Below are 16397 nucleotides of genomic sequence, written 5' to 3' on the forward strand. Positions count from 1 at the left end.
CATATATGGGAATTAATTGCGCTATCGCGCAATACCCTTGTCCCTTCAATTTTTAAATTAAATTTTCTCACGACAATTCTTGCCGTAAACGTGCTGAAATGTGTAGCAAAGTGCGAGAAAAACTCGACCGAGACACTATACATGTGGGAATGAGAAAACATTACTTTCCCTGGATGCATTGTTTACGTGTGATGTTTGTACATGCAGTAAAGTTCTTTTCTACGAGTTTGTGTTTGCGTATACTGGTTACGCACCAGGCCGCAAACATTCGGGCCCTCTCGATGCACGGCGACACACACAAGCGCGCATACGACCCCCCGGAACGCTTTATAACGAACGATTGCGCCACAATTTTGATACGAAATTCTAGGAACTTGGAAGGCATACGATCGAAGGTGCATATGTCGTCTGTTCGAACCCATATTGCAACTAGCCTTCAACTTGACTAGCACATATGTAAGCTAGCAACGAGAAATCGTGTGACACCACCCGGAACACTGTGCGACAAACGGTTGTCCCACGATTTTGGTGCGAATGTCACCACATGGATGGCGCCACATGGAGGACGGCCGATGCGGAGTATCGTCTGAAGTAGCGGTGCTCGGCTTGCTGTGTGCGTCACAAGGCCGCTTTATGACGTCATTCTATTTTCTTGCCATCGCTGGAAATTTCTGTACCATATGCGAGTACGCACGCACGCACGCACACACACACACGCACACGCACGCGCACGCACACGCACACGCACACGCACGCGCGCACGCACGCACGCACGCACGCAAGCCGCCGGCCTTTCTCGTAATGGTTCGATCCACGCCGCGGCGGTCGAATTTCGATGGAGGCGAAATTCTAGAGTCCGGTGTACTGTGCGATGTCAGTGCACGTTAAAGAACCCCAGGTGGTCGAAATTCCCGGAGCCCTTCACTACGGCGTCTCTCATAGCCTGAGTCTCTTTGGGACGTTAAACCCCCATAAACGATAAACCAATTTCTCGTAATGTGACTAGCAATGCTTTCGCGTTAATTTTGCTTTGCCTCAGCTTTCTTAATTAGAGGTAATATATTCAATTTCCATGTATGTTGTAGATTGGAGGCTCGCATTTACGACAAACAACTGCTACTGGCTAAATTTTACGGGATTTCTCGTTAAAACGCATGGAAATGTAGCACTGAAAGAAAGGTGCGTATATGCCAACCCATTTTGTTTCCAAACAGGAACACGGATGGATGGATGTAGGAGCGTCCCCTTTGAAACGGGGTGATGGCAATTGCCACTATGCCGCACAGGCGCCCTCTCTACTCGCCGAAGGAAAACGAAACCAAAACTGAGAACACACGTGACAGCTGTGACTTGTACAGCTGGTTGTTGTGCGCGGTCGTGCTTTAGCCAGCCTAATCGGCGCCGGGAATGTTTTGCTTTTTTGGTCAAATATGTGACACCGGAGATTTGGTGCCGGCTGCAAAAGCGGCCTTGGCGGTGTGATCAGCTCTTGAGTCGAGACACTCGCCACGATTAGAGTTCAAGCACCGACACATCTTGCCGTGCCGTTGTTCTTCGAGAGAAGCGCTCTTCGGCCAGTCGTAAGCTGCACGCAAACTTGTTACTCAGCCGAGCCAACCCAGCGGAAAGTTGCTCATTTGGCTCCAGCTTGCACTCACCGGTGAAAAAACGCTTCGCAGCAACATGGATGGTGCCAAGGCCGACAATCTGTCCGCTGTGCTGTACAAAAAGGACGATCTTCGACTGGTACGTACGGCGTATGCGTGCTTCTGCGTACACCCCACGCGCTTCACTAATTGCTCATCTGTTGCCGGCCACATTCCTGAAATTTCGTATGTCTTGCTCCTTTGCAGGAGCAGCGGCCCATACCAGAGCCCGGCGATAACGGTGCGTTTTTTTTTTAATGCCTAATAGCGAAACGATGTAAACTCTCATCGAGCCAACAGGTTGCGAGTGGAAAGACCCGGCCGGAATGTGCACGTTATTCTTATTTGTCGTCATGCGGCGACATTCCTCAAAAACGTCATGTTTTCGATCAAATGTGTTATTCGAGTTTGGCTCGAAGACAAATAAGCTAGAATGTGTGATCGGTGTGTGTTGATAACGACACAAATGGGCCATTTGATGCACAGACAAGACTTGATAGTATAATGTGATCCCTGCGTCCATGCATCTGATCGCTTTTTTTTTTTTACCATGCAACCTGCAGCTTTGGTTGCAAGGCACGTAGAAGCTTGGAGGACGTGAATTGAAAATTGGTTTCTGCATGGAAATGAAATAGCGCAGTATCTAGCTATCTCGCATCTCGGTGGGCACCTGAACCGCCGTAAGGGAAGGGATAAAGGAGGGAGTGAAAGAAGAAAAGAAGAAAGAGGTGCTGTAGTGGAGGGCTGAATTAGCACATATTTCAGAGATAATGCCGGCAAAGTCATTAGTAATAAAGCTTATGCATACCTTTGCATACTGTTCTATGTATAAGAATATGCAGGTGTCTGTCGACAGAGTTATTTGCTAACACACTTTCATGTGAGAGAATTATAAATGGACAGGATTTTGTTGGTACAATATGCGCTCAGGGAGCCGTGTGACTGTAAAAAAAAAAGCATAATTATGGAGCATCTTGTAGGTTTGAGGTACTGTGCTCTAGCCATTGTCTTCGTTGGCATTGTTTGTTTGGCTGCATGCACTTCCAAAAAAACGCTTCCTTTAAAACCTAGCAGCTGCTACCAGACATTGCCTTGTTTGCTGCACAGTGCATCTCTCATGCACTCCACACAAGACTAACATGCAGTGCACACTTCACTTGCATTGCTTTCCGGCCACTGCACGTTAACTCCTCAAATCTGAGAACAAGTCCCCAGCTCGGCACTAACCATATGTTTCCGTTCTGCGGCAGATGCTCAGATACGGATGCATTCAGTCGGCATCTGCGGCTCAGACGTGCACTACTGGACCCGAGGAGCGATTGGCAACTTCATTGTGCACCACCCAATGGTCCTTGGCCATGAAAGCAGTGGTACGGTGGTGAAGGTGGGGAAGAACGTCAAACACCTGAAGCCAGGTGACGAGTGATGCTGTTAAATCACGCAAACTTTCTGTGGCCTCTTTTGTTCCTTAGAATTCTAATTAGCATGAGCATGCAACCTCACCATTCGTGGCATGTATGGAAGTGGAGAAATAACTCATCAGTGAGCATAACCCAAGGAAGAACATGTTAGTGCAAGCTTAGGACAGCAACAACATGTTGAGATGTGTTTGGATGGCTTATGACACAAGAATGCAGGAAAGGTAATCTGTTCCTGCCGTTTGTTTTTTCATTGCGTAGATCTAACGTTTACACTCAACAGCAAAGGTTATTAGCAAAAAAATGAGTTATGCTCAGTATCTTCTCTCTGCTGTTACTGAGCGCAGGCAGTACATTTTCCACTTGGTTAAACTGAAGCAAGTGCAGATCGATTTTTATTTACCCAGAATATAAGGGAGACCGAATTAACCATGTAACTCTGCAACACATAGTACAGATGCATGGAACATGAACCAGCAGTGATTCGATAATGAGCCACCTTATCGTGAAACTATGAAATTGCCTGCATTTTGACAAACCTGTTATATCCACTAGGAAATGAAACGAAAAATAAAAGCAAAGCACGCTGTGTCTGTATAACCATTTGGCCTTAATTATGGCTTTTACAGATTTTCCGCCAAGTTACATTTTTGAGAGCTGTGTCACACCGGACAGTCTGGCTTAATGGTTTCTTTACTTTATAACGATATTGCGACCTTAACAGCATCTTAACCACACCAAGTCTCATTACTTGACATCTCAAATGAATGGATATTTGCACTTCTTCCTATTTAACATTGTATTTGATGACGTTTAAGAAAGGTACACATATCTCCTGAGGAGGCTAGCATTTTGCAAAGGCGACATTTGCTAAACGACACACAGTTATAGTTATAGATGTCGAAGGGCCCGAGGTAATTGATGCTATTGCTGTAAAAAGCGTGAAAACAGCTATTCTTTGACACAGAAATGTAGGGATGTGTAAATGCTACTTTTCTCAAAGCTCAGTCGAATATGAATAGCGCATCTTCCCTTCCAAATTAAATACAAACAGCGTAGATAAACACCAAATTGAATACAAATTGAATAGTGGTATAACTGAATCAAATATGCATCGGATATTTTTCCAAATATTCACTACTTGTTGGAATAATCACACAAAACGATTAATTGTATAAAACAGCTAAAGAAGCGTTAGCGGGGACGGTGCGGTGCTATACCTTACTGAGTTATACCTATGGCTATCAAAATGCACAGCACTAATCTCTACTAGGGGGGTGCACGATCTGAAGTCAGCATTCTCCAGTCAGTGTCGTACATATAGCGAAATTAGCTTTTGCAACTGATGACAGCTACCAGAATTAACGAGCGTCACATTTTGGTAGATGATAGGGGCAACAGCTACATATAAGCCATGACCTCAGAGACTGGTAATCAAGGTTTGTAGTTTGCTAAACCTTCCTGAGCCCTGCGGCATCACCCGGTCTTGAAGGCATGTATGAGCATTACGGATGCTGCCACATGAATGGACCGTGTCGCGATGCTGCACCCTGTACCTTACGCAGCCCAATCACGGCATGGTGGCTGCATACTGTACAACTTAGTAGTGGACCCTGTTCCTGTGACAGTCAACAGTCGTCCAACAAAACTATGGCATGCCTTATTCGAACTTCATGACAGTTATTTGAAAACTATTTGAAAACTTCAGGACATATTTGGTTCGTTTCTAGTAATTTTAAAAATGCACTATTCAATTTGGTCAACGAATCGAATAGGAAGATATTCAATTGCTATTCAAAAAACTATAATATTTGCACACCCCTATGAAAATGTCTTTGTACACATCGAATGGTGACATCGAACTACGTAGACATCACTTCAGCATGTGTGTCCATATGTGCTCATAATTTTACTTTGCATGTAGGGCTGTTTTTTTTTTCACAGCTATTTACACCCAATTCACTCAAAACGCAGTGGAATAAAAAGTCAAGAGAACAAATGACATGCAAACAGATTCATTCCTTTCATGCTGCAGGTGATCGAGTAGCCATTGAACCAGGGGTGCCCTGCCGCTACTGTGACTTCTGCAAGGGAGGCCGGTACAACCTGTGCCCCGATGTAGTCTTCTGCGCCACACCACCGCATCATGGCACACTCACCCGATTTTACACTCATGCTGCTGACTTCTGCTACAAGTCAGTGACACTTGCTTAGATGTTGTGCTGCTTTGTGAACCGACTAGACTGCATATGTATGCCCCCAGAAAAAACTTGTTGAATCCTAGAATCTCGCTTCTCCAACTGGCATGACACACGAAACTTTCCCATGTATATATTATTTACAAGCATGCCATGCCGTTCAGATAGCCCACTCTGGTAACGGTCTTAAGTGAATCGAAGTCTGCTTGAGATACATGTTCGAAGCCTGAGTGAGCCTGAGCCTATGTGAGGTTGAAAATGAGTGACTGAGAGACTGAACCCATTTCAGTCTAATAGCTGCATGTGTGATCCAACGTGGTGCGAGTTCAAGGGACTCTGAGCCCATGCAGGCCTTGGTAAATCTGAGCATTACTAAATACTATAGGTGAATGTAAATTCATTGATCCCTGGAGCTTAATAACTACTAGATTAATGCTTTTGGCACTTCCTCCTCCACGCTCTTATGTTGAAAGTCTTCATTTGTGCCCGGTAAGATTCACATTGCGTCTTGGTCACACAGTTATGCATTTCTTCGTGCTTTCATTCAGCTGTCTCGTGCCAAGTCAGCACTGCCTTGCAACATGCACGTTGCAAGTGACCTAGCTTTGTAGACAGGCCAGTTGTCTTGCAAACCAAGGTTGATAGGATAGGTGATACTTACACATCTTTCAACTTTGGTGCATGTCTAGTGCTTTGCTTTTTGATAATGACAGACAGCAGCAGCTAGCTAAGACTTGACCCTTGGTGTGTCTCGCCCACTGTGATATATGCTTTGCTAAATAGTGGTTCAGTGCAGTTAAGCTAGCCAAGAATCAGCAAAGGTAAATTGAAAAGGAGTTGTTAGTGCCTCCAACCTCAGGAGGGCCTAGCCTGTTGCGATTTGTGCTTCGACAACATCAGTCTGACCGGCGCTTGCTTGTTAAACAAGCATCACTAACTCTTGTGCATTGCCTACAAGAGTCATAATACTAGGAAATGAGAGAGACAAAATGGTGAATTCTATCGCGTATCTCTACCTTTTCCAGGCTGCCTGACCACGTTTCCTTTGATGAGGCTGCGCTCTTGGAGCCACTATCAGTGGCAGTTCATGCCTGTCGAAGGGCACGACTTCAGATCGGCCAGACTGTGCTGATATGTGGCGCAGGTATGCCTTCCATCCAGGTTATTTATCCGAATATGTGATTACATTTGTTTTGCTCTGAGTGTGTGCTGATGTGCTAATTGTCAGCTGCTGAACTTGACGTTAGCGGGCATGCAGCCTCAAGGCCTGTAACATGCAGAACCAGAAAACAGCATGCATATAAGCTTGAATTACTATGTTGTACTTGGTAGACATTCAAATCATCGATATTATTGCAGATCTGAAATATCCACAATTACGTGTAGTGCTCTTTTGATGCTGTGCTGTTGAACCTGTCGCTAGATCAGGAAAGGTTGACTCTAATCACATAAATGGGTAGGAGCAGGGCTCATGAAATGCCCTGAAGATGAGAACTCATATAAGCCGCAGCAGTGATTTCATTGGGGCGCATCTTTTATAAGGCACTAAAATATTGTGTCAGCACCTATTTCTTTGATTTGTTAATTTGATGAGAGGAGTGTTTGTTCTTGTGCGATTTTTGTGGCTCCGCACTTTGACTGTGTTTACCAGGTGAAAACGGTTGCATTAAGCATTGGCTTAGTTACCTGCATGGGCAAGGTCAAACCTTGTTGAAATGGACTCGGATATTGCGAATTATTGGCGATATCAAACTGTTCCTAAATATTTTTAACAAACACATGTATTTCTTACTCTGTATATCGAACACGGTTTGCCATAAAACGGATATATCGAACTGCCGAACGCCCGGTCGGTTGGCAGGCGGCAGGCTCTGCCTGATTGCATGGGCAACTGGTGGTGAAGCGGCAAGCGTTCGCGCCACGGTTCACGCTTTATCTCGCTTTGCCAACAGCGCCGCAGAAGATAGAGCGGCGAGAAGAGCCGATAGCCAGTCGGTCAGCACCCGTTTGCGCCTCTCGCCCCCGCCGATAGTGTCCCCCCCCCTCCGATAGTGGCGCCCCCGGCGATAGTGGCGGTAGGTTGTTGTAGATTTCCGGCAGCCATCCTCTGCTCGCGTTGACTGGCGCGGAGCGCTGGCGGGGAAAACGGCGATAGTTTTCGACCTGGCGTCGGATTTTTTTACGCGACACCGCTGTGATGCGAGGAAGGCGCCCTAGCTGGTGTCTGATCTGCCGCCGACGCCACGTGCTCCGGTGCTGTGCGGCGAAGCCAGCTTAACTAACATTTGCCGCTCGGTTTTCAGCGGCCTCCAGAATCACCGCGAGCGTCTTTGAAACGGTGCTAAAACTACGGTAAAGGTGTCTCCCAGTTGTCGTTATTTCGCAGATTAAATTTAACTTCTCCGTCGCGAGTTTTCTGGCGAAATTTTATATTACGAACTTTGGCTACATCGTTTTATTAATTACAGTTCGCTATAACGAGTTTTCACTGTATATATAGACTTTGCGTAACACACTTTTAGCCTCCTTACCTTTTTTTTACTGGATGATGGGCGTGTTGTGGATTTGAAGGCTTTGTTTCATAGCCATTCTGGCTGAAAAATTAGTTTTTTGGATTTTGTTTGTCACTATGTCATCGAAGGGAAAAAATGGGGGGGGGGGGGGTGGCAAGAGAGCATCGTATTATAGTTTCCTGTAGTCGATTTGGCTCCTGTGTTTTATGCATATGTTGATTTCTCGAATATTTTGGTTGACAGATATTCTCTGCATGCCCGAATCTGTGCAGAGGTTCAATGGTTGAAACTGATAATTTCTTCTGGCTGTGAATAAACAGTAACTAAAAATTTAAGGTTTTTTTTTCATCCAGGTTGCATTGGTTAAAATTTAATGGTGCCCACATAATTCGCACACAAGTTTGTTTGCTCATATTGCATTCATAACTTTTTACAGCAGATATATGCATGGCTGTTTTTGTGTAGATTAATATAGCTGTTGGCTGTGGTCTCCAAGACCAATGTACATTCCATTACCTCTCAAGGACTGTGCACTGGAAAGACTTACTTGAGGCTGGGACATGATGGATGAAGTGGTTCAACACATGCAGTGCAATTGCCTCCCTGATGTCAATTGATGGCTGCTTTGTGATAGAACTAGTGAGAAACCGTCTGCTTCTTTTTCTTATTTCGGCACTGAATAAAATCAGGCCCCATTGGACTGGTATGTCTGCTCACTGCTAAGGCCATGGGAGCAAGCCGGGTCATCATGACTGGTGAGTGCCTTCGTATGCTGTCCATAAATAACATTTCCACCGCCTTTTTCTGACCACACATTTTATTTTATTCATAGCATGCACTGCTATGTTGTGATCATTTTATATGTTCATAAATCATGCATCTTGCTATAATTGCTCTCCCTACAGCTGCGGTTTTGTGCGCAAAATTGCTGCACCTAGAAGACTTAGGCAGTGCATAAGCATTGTTATTTTTTCATATTTTTGTCATATTTTTGTTACATTTTGGTTTAGTTGTTCGGTTTAGTGCTCCTGCTTTTTGGTTGTTTTAATTTAGCATGTCTATTGGCTTGGCACGCAGTGTTACGGACAGACACCATTTCCATACATAAAGTCATGTATTGCAAGTCCAGACATTGTGTCCTTAGTTCTTTACTTCTGATGGCAGGCGCAAATTAAAAACGTGCAGGTACTGATGGCACTCTTGTCATGTTCTTTCCCATGCTAATAATGAGGTCACAGGTGACCATTTTCAGAGGGTCACGTTTCCGAAGGTGCATGTCTGGCACAAACGTAGTCCACACTGAGACATTTGAACTGTAACTATACTCGGCGACAACTTATCTTGGCAGTGCAGGGAAAGCTACAGGGGTTGAGCATCTGTATCTGTCTCTGCGCTAAATAGCTAGCCACAGGACAATGCACCTGGCACTAAACCTGACTTGTTGCTCCGCTCTGTTGCTGATGTAGCTGGCGCCATCTATGGAGGCTTCCTGTAACTACCTTTGCCGTGTGTCTCTAACATTTAAAACTCTCAGTTACGTTGATAATATACCGAAATAACGAATATTACCATTATGCTGTGTTAAGAGGAAACTATTAACTGCCACCGGAGAGTATATTCCACTGCGTAGGACGAAAGGGTGTGCTTTGGCTCTGTAGCTTTGGCTCAACTGCCAAGGAAAGTTGTCGCAGAGGATAATCTCAAGCACATGACTGTAGAGTGACTCCATGCAACTGCTTTGTTACTTAATCAGTTAATATTCGTATGGTTCTCAGTGCATTATGCTTAATGAGGCAATAATCAGTTGAATGTGCCCTCTGTTTGTTCTGTTGGCAGACATCATAGGAAGCAGGCTTCAAGTGGCCAAGTTACTTGGTGCTGACTTTGCCATCAGTGCAGCATCGAAAACAGTGGAAGACATCAAGCAGGAAATCTACCGCACTGTCGGAGACTTGCCAGAGGTTACCATTGAGTGCACTGGTGCAGAGTCGTCCACCCAACTTGGCATGGTGGTAAGTTATTGCTCAGAGCAAACATTCTGCTGCGACATCCCAAACAAATGCAGTCAGAAAAAGCAGGGAGATAAGCAGAGTGCCAGAATTTTCAATGTACTAACAAGCATCGCAAAAGTCTAAGCCATCTTTCTAGCTTTGTTTGCAATGCATGCTTGAAACTTCAAACTTCATTGATACTTCAAAATGTGCAGCTTTGAACTGACAAGGGTTTACTGTACATTAAATGTGCATCGGCTGAAATCAACTTCCCAAGATGTGAGAATAATGCGGGAGGCAATTTCAAATTAAGCAGATATTCATGCAATTAGGTGAAATCTGTTTCAATAGTGTTCATATGCACAGTGGACTTTGTGCAGAGAATGTGGCAAAATAAAAAATTGATACAAGCAGCAATTTAGCAGTTGACACTACCCTGAAAGCAGTACAATGAATGAGAGTACAGAGAATGAGCAACCACTACTGTGTCTACTGCTTGAAAGCTACAAAGTCTGGTGTTGCGGATGCCAGGAGCAGGACCATGCATGTGCCAGGAATTGTGTTCATTGCTGTGCAACTTTTTCTGTTGTAAACGCATTGAATTGCTATTGAAGGTTAATAACTAATTACAGTGCTGTATTTCCCTTGCACTCCATTTAGGACTACGCACTGCTGCTGCTTTGCCTCAAGTTGAACAGCAGTTTCTTCATAGCTGACGGGTAGTTTGTGACAAATTCTAGTTCCATGGTTCTCCGTTGTTCTTTGCCCTGTAGCATTCAACATTTTTTCTAATTTGTCCTTTTTGATAAAAGGTGAGGACCACCAACAGACATTAGAGCAGTATCCATTGCAAGATGTTTGCTTTGATGCTAAGACTGTAAAGTTTTCATGGATGCAATATTCTGAAAATGTGGCTTCAAGTTAAGGGGAATTTACTGCCATTTGGCGAGCATGACACGTCAAACAGACTTGGTCTTGGCATTGATATACCATGCGACACCTGGGCGTTTTTGCATTTCGCCTCTATCGAAATGCGGCCGCTGTGGATCCCATGACCTTCTGATCAGCAGCCGAATTCCAAAGGCACTGAGCCGCTGTGGCAGGTCAACAGACGTTGTAGGCCCCACAGGTTTCAACGGAAAGAAGTGCCTAAGTGACTTAACATTGTTAGTATTACACCCTCTTTTCAGTTGTATTTCATACAGTAGAGTTCCAGACCTGTTTGCTGGTTCTCAAAACTGGGAGTGAGTGCTTGTTATCGTGTCTACTTCTTGCAGGCCACGAAATCTGGGGGCACGCTGGTGCTGGTTGGCATGGGCCCCAACGAAGTCAAGGTGCCTCTGGTTGATGCCGCTTGCCGCGAGATTGACATCCGCGGAATATTCCGTTACGCAAACTGGTGAGTTTTCGACATCGGTCATTTGCTGAAAACCCTACCTGTACAGATTAAATATCTCAGTATTGTAATCAGCTGTCCAGTTACGTAATGAAAATATTAATTGTGACAGCTGCGACTCAAGTCCAGCTGCTTACAGTTGCTACTTGACCAAAGTACGCTGGTTGGCTTTGTCTTGTGTCACATGCTATGAACCCACAATTAGGGTCAGTGGATATGGCAGTTTGTGTTTGTAGGCAAGGTTCTGGCGGGATACAGCATTTCTTTATATTTTGTCCCAAACTTATTGCTCTCTACTGCTCCATGTAAAGGAGGAACCCTAATTAAATATTTTAGTAATGCCAATGTATTTTTTGTAAGAGGTGCTTAAGTGGTACCAAAAATTTCAAATAGATGAGTGCAGTGTTAAGACTGAAAAAACCAACTAAAGTCAACATAATAATTTAAAATTTATTATGACTAGAAATTGATTTGAAATAGTATGTGTAGTTCAGAATAACAGCAGCGTTTTCAATACATTCGATGTCAAAAAAACTGAAGTGGCAGTTCAAAGCTGCCGCCTATTCCACTTAAGAGAGTCCAAATTATTGACCATCCACTCTATGAATCGGTGAACAAGAGAAAATGAAGTGATGATACAATCCTACCTACAGAAATCTCTTTATCACAGTCACGGAACCTCTGACCCCTTTTGATTTATATTGAGCGGAGACAAAAATTAGCCCAGCTTCACTGGCTTAACGTTGCGAACGCTGATGTTAACAGCGAAGCTGCCTGGCGTTTGGCTGCGAGATCTTCCGCCCTCCGCTTGTGCATGGCTTTCGTATCCCTTGCGCGTGCTTCTAGATTCACCCGTCGACGCTGTGCCTGTTCATGCGCAAACTCTCGCTGGCGCTCCCAACGGGCGGCTTGTTCTGGAGAGCGTGCAACTTTAGCCATTTATTTGAACGATCGAGAAATGACAGCCAAGCGCATTCTTCTATATATGCGCACTCCTCCAAAGCATCTGTTGGGCGCGCGCTCTCCATTTGGCCGACTCCTCCCGTCCTCTCCTTGACACCGCTCACCTGACCTGGTGCCCGCTCCCCCACTCCGCTACAACTGTGGTTGGCACTTGCTCTCTCCGCATCGCTGCACCCGCGTTACCACGCCTTGTCCCATGAAATCCTCGACCAAGAAGAGCTTTGCTGTTAAAATACAAAAGCGTTCAAACTCTTGTAGCCTGAACTGTTGAACTGCTTACGCAGCTACCCAACGGCGCTTGCCATGGTTGCTTCGGGTAAAGTGGACGTCAAGCCTCTGGTGACACACCACTTCAAGCTTGAATCAGCCGTCGAAGCCTTCCAGACTGCCAAAACTGGTGCCGGCGGAGCCATCAAGGTGGTGATAGACTGCAGCACGTAACGCCGACGTCCTACTGGAGTCTTGACAGGTGTCTTTCAGTTTTCAAGGCTCCAGCTTTTGTGTTCCACGTATGCTTGGCTGCGTTCTTAATTTCTGTTTACACATTAGCTCTCTGAAGGCTCTAATGGTAATCTTTTTGCATATGCATATATATTCGTGTGTGGGCTAGTACCAGTTTGGACATTGGTGACATCAGCCACCTTGGGTAGCATGTTGAAAAGCTTCTTAGTTATCGCTTCAGAGTAAGCGCATTGTTCTTTTGGAACGTTTACCTAGATTGCACTGGAGTGCCTTTAACTGCCTTATATTTACTTACAATCTGCTGGAGTAAAATGAAACCTGAACAAATGCTTGTGGCAGCCTTGATCGTAGCATCGCACAAGGATGTATATTGAGCTAAGCTTCAAATTCAGCGTAATTAGCAATTGTACTTTGTTCATTGCAGTTGAACTATGTGATAAGATTTGGCATCCTCTGAAGGGTGCCAACTTTTAGGGCATGAAATATTTTTGGTGCATATGCTTCTTGTGTTGTACGACACAATGTGCCCAATATACGTGTAGGTGAGTCTTTGGATATACACTCTTTTTAAAGCATTTTGTATACCACCTTGCGAATGATTACATATTTTTGTGAGACAGCCATACGCGACATCTGCATGTTGCCAAAGGCATGCGAAGCAGAAAATCTTCGCTGAACTTTTTCTCTTTTTTTCGCGGGCATGTTTACTGTGATAACAATGCACTGGGTACAAGCCAAATTGTGTGTGATAAGCACGTGATGAATAAAAACGATGTATTTAAGATGCCTTCAGAAGATCCCCAGTACCGCCAGGTACCCACCGATGATACAATGGGTACAAGCATTCCCCTGCCTGGTGCTCGGCTTCTGTAGGGTGAAATGCTTGGGAAATTGGTCTTTGACCCCACCTTGAGCAGTCAAAAATACCTTGCGCCATAAAAATCCATCATCATCATCAAGATGCCTTCAGAATGATCTTACAAATCTCAAAAAGAATTGATCCAGACATTTGATAAATTTGGCTTATATATTTATTTACATCCATTACATGACTCACCTTCAACAATAAAGCTTCTGAACAGTCCTGACTGAACCAAAACAAGGCACACGTGGTAAGCGCGTTACAAAACTGTGACATGAGGGTGGAATGCCATCTTTGCCAGAAAGCATCCGCAAAATCAGATGTTCCCATTAAAAAAAATGAGCACACTGCACTCGAAAGCTTACAGCACCAGAACTGAGATCACACATAAGTCACTGTACACCATCTGCAGCACCTTGGCCTAGAGTGCAAGAATTTGCAAAAAAGCAACACAGATATTAATGAAAACGACACTTTAAAAGAGCGCCCTGAAGCACACCATAAAACAAATCAAACCAGTTGTCAAGCATTGTGTCTGGAAACGTGACAGCCAAGTATAAATACTCTGCACATTGCAGAGGGCCTAGAGTTTTGCTCGAAGGTCCTTGCCTTCATTCAAGCACCTCTTCAAAAACCCCATTCTTGGATCAAATTTCGTTGCATCATTTCTGCTGCTATCACATCACAGGTACAAACGCTCCTTCAGCGTAAACAAAAATGGCTAGTGCCAATAGGAACAGCATAGCAGGAAAGGCAGGCTAAGCAAATGTGACAAATCGTTCACCCAGCATGGCTGTAATTGGCTCACACGCATAAACACAAAAGGAAAACATAATGTTCAATTGCCAGCTGGAGCATCGCAAGTGTCTGATGGTGCTAGCAGAAGCATAGTATGAATCGCAAGGAAAGGGGGGGGGGAAGACTAGTACTGATTTGTTGGAAACTTCATTGACACAAACTACCTTTGAAATATTCCTAATGCAAGCAATTCCATGCAAAATGGCCTTTCTTTCTAAAGATATCCTGTAATTTTGATAGGTACCTGAAGCACCAGCACCCATCATAGAAGCTGAATAAGAGTTTACTGCCCCCCCCCCCCCCCCCCTCTCCCCTGTAAGGCACAGGAGCACTTTCAGCACGAGCAGCAACGAGTAAATACGTCATTTGTTTCATAAGCTCTTACAGGGGGCACATGAGAAGAGCCTCACTAGGCTTACTTTGCGTCCCTTCACGGCAGGACGCCACACTAGCTTCACCACTTATACAACTGGAAGGAATTAAGGAAATCCAAGTTCTGCGACAGAAACTGAAAAATATTAAGGAGAAACTGTGGGAAAGGATGCAAAGCAGGAAAGGTTGTTCACACCAGAGCAGCAGAACCCTGGACAAGATGCTCCTACTCCAAATTGTTCGTCATACACGGAAATCTCACCTTCACATGCACAAATGAGCACCTGCAAAAATTTGAGGGACACTTAAGCTCCGCCTTAAGAGTATGACGCAATAGCGTTAACGGGTCCCTTCAGCAGCCTGGGGTCCTTTTTGCCTATCACTGCACAGACACTGTTCTTTATTTTATTTTATTATTTTTTATTTACCACAAGACACGCAAGGCCTCCCTTCAACCAAGTCAAACAAACGCTTCTCAGTGGTCAAGGGGTGGCGCGCCCAGCTCGCAACTCAAGGGACAGTGGTTTGAGTCCCTGCTCTACCCTTTCTTTTTAGCGCAATCGCTTTTTTTTTTTTTTCAGAGGCATTACGTGTTGGTGGTGGAATGACGTCACAACCCTGTAGACCAATGAGGAATTGTGTAGTGACATCATCACTGTAGCAGTGTGTGATCATTGTGGGGTGTTTGAATCATCCGTGCAAGGTCACGTGGTTGTGACGTCACGGCTGTCTTGACCAATCTGGATTTCCTCAACAAAACGCCGGTGCCGGGCTTTCAGCTGAACAGGGGGACCATTAATGCTATCACGTTAAAATGGTCATTTTTTGCCCATGATGCCATCTGTCGGCAAATAAAAAAAGTGCTTTGGAGGAGCCCTATTCGCTTTACACTGGACACAAGAGTGCCAGGAAACACATGACAAGCTAGGCTTCTCATGAGCCTCAGCCAGAAAAGACAGCTGGCTTATGACAAGCCTGGCTTGTCTAAGTCCGCTGTGGGGTTAAGGAAATCCAACTTTGCGGCAGAGAATGTGAGAAATATTAAATAAACACAAGAGAAATCAAGAAAGCCATAGGAGACGAAGCAATGCTGGCTAGGTTGTTCGAAGCCCAAGACTAGATCCCCCTACCTGTTCCAAAATGTTGTTCATCACACATGAAAATCTCCTTCAAACACACAAATGAGAATCTGAAATATACGAGTACTATAAACAGGCTCCATTACTTCATCACTCATCCTCATCATGACTACGCACACTGCAGGGGAAAGGCCTCTTCCATGTCTCTCAAATTAACCCTGTCATTTGGCAGCTGCGGCCACAGTATCCTCGCAAGCTTCCTAATCTCATCCGCCCACCTAACTTTCTGCCGCCCCTGCTAAGATTGCCTTCTATTGGAATCTACTCCGTTACCCTTAAGGACCAGCGGTTATCTTTACTTCGCATTACATGCCCTGCCCAAGCCCATTTCTTCCTCTTGATTTCGACTAGGATGTCATTAACCCGCGTTTGTTCCCAGACCCACTCTGTCCGCTTCCGGTCTCTTAACGTTACACCTATAATTTTTCTTTCCATAGCTCGCTGCGTTGCCCTTAACTTGAACTGAACCCTTTTGTTAGCCTCCACGTTTCTGCCCCATAGGTGAGTACAGGTAAGATACCGCTGTTGTATACTTTTCTCTTGAGGAATATTGGTAAACTGCCATTCATGATCCCAGAGAACCTGCCATATGCTCTCCACCCAATTCTTATTCTTCTAGTTACCGTATTTACACGATTG

At 44.8% G+C, this 16397-nt stretch overlaps 1 protein-coding gene across 1 annotated transcript; it reads left to right on the plus strand.

Annotated features, from left to right (window-relative positions):
- Positions 1-1356: 1356 nt before the first annotated feature.
- On the plus strand, positions 1357-13375 carry LOC144108900 (sorbitol dehydrogenase-like). Its single transcript, XM_077642133.1, has 9 exons — positions 1357-1746; positions 1854-1887; positions 2897-3061; positions 5100-5259; positions 6288-6406; positions 8465-8530; positions 9612-9787; positions 11044-11165; positions 12410-13375. The coding sequence occupies exons 1-9, from the start codon at positions 1684-1686 to the stop codon at positions 12564-12566; spliced, it is 1062 nt and encodes a 353-aa protein (XP_077498259.1). The 5' UTR covers positions 1357-1683; the 3' UTR covers positions 12567-13375.
- The last annotated feature ends 3022 nt before the right edge of the window (positions 13376-16397 follow it).

The sequence above is a fragment of the Amblyomma americanum genome, chromosome 10 (assembly GCF_052857255.1).
Source record: "Amblyomma americanum isolate KBUSLIRL-KWMA chromosome 10, ASM5285725v1, whole genome shotgun sequence".
Classification (NCBI taxonomy): Eukaryota; Metazoa; Arthropoda; class Arachnida; order Ixodida; family Ixodidae; genus Amblyomma; species Amblyomma americanum.

Coding starts and splice junctions, on each gene's coding strand:
- LOC144108900 (XM_077642133.1), top strand. CDS start 1,684: ATGGATGGTGCCAAGGCCGACAATCTGTCCGCTGTGCTGTACAAAAAG. Junction 6,407..8,464: donor TGTGCTGATATGTGGCGCAG/GTATGCCTTCCA, acceptor GAATAAAATCAG/GCCCCATTGGACTGGTATGT. Junction 8,531..9,611: donor AAGCCGGGTCATCATGACTG/GTGAGTGCCTTC, acceptor TTCTGTTGGCAG/ACATCATAGGAAGCAGGCTT.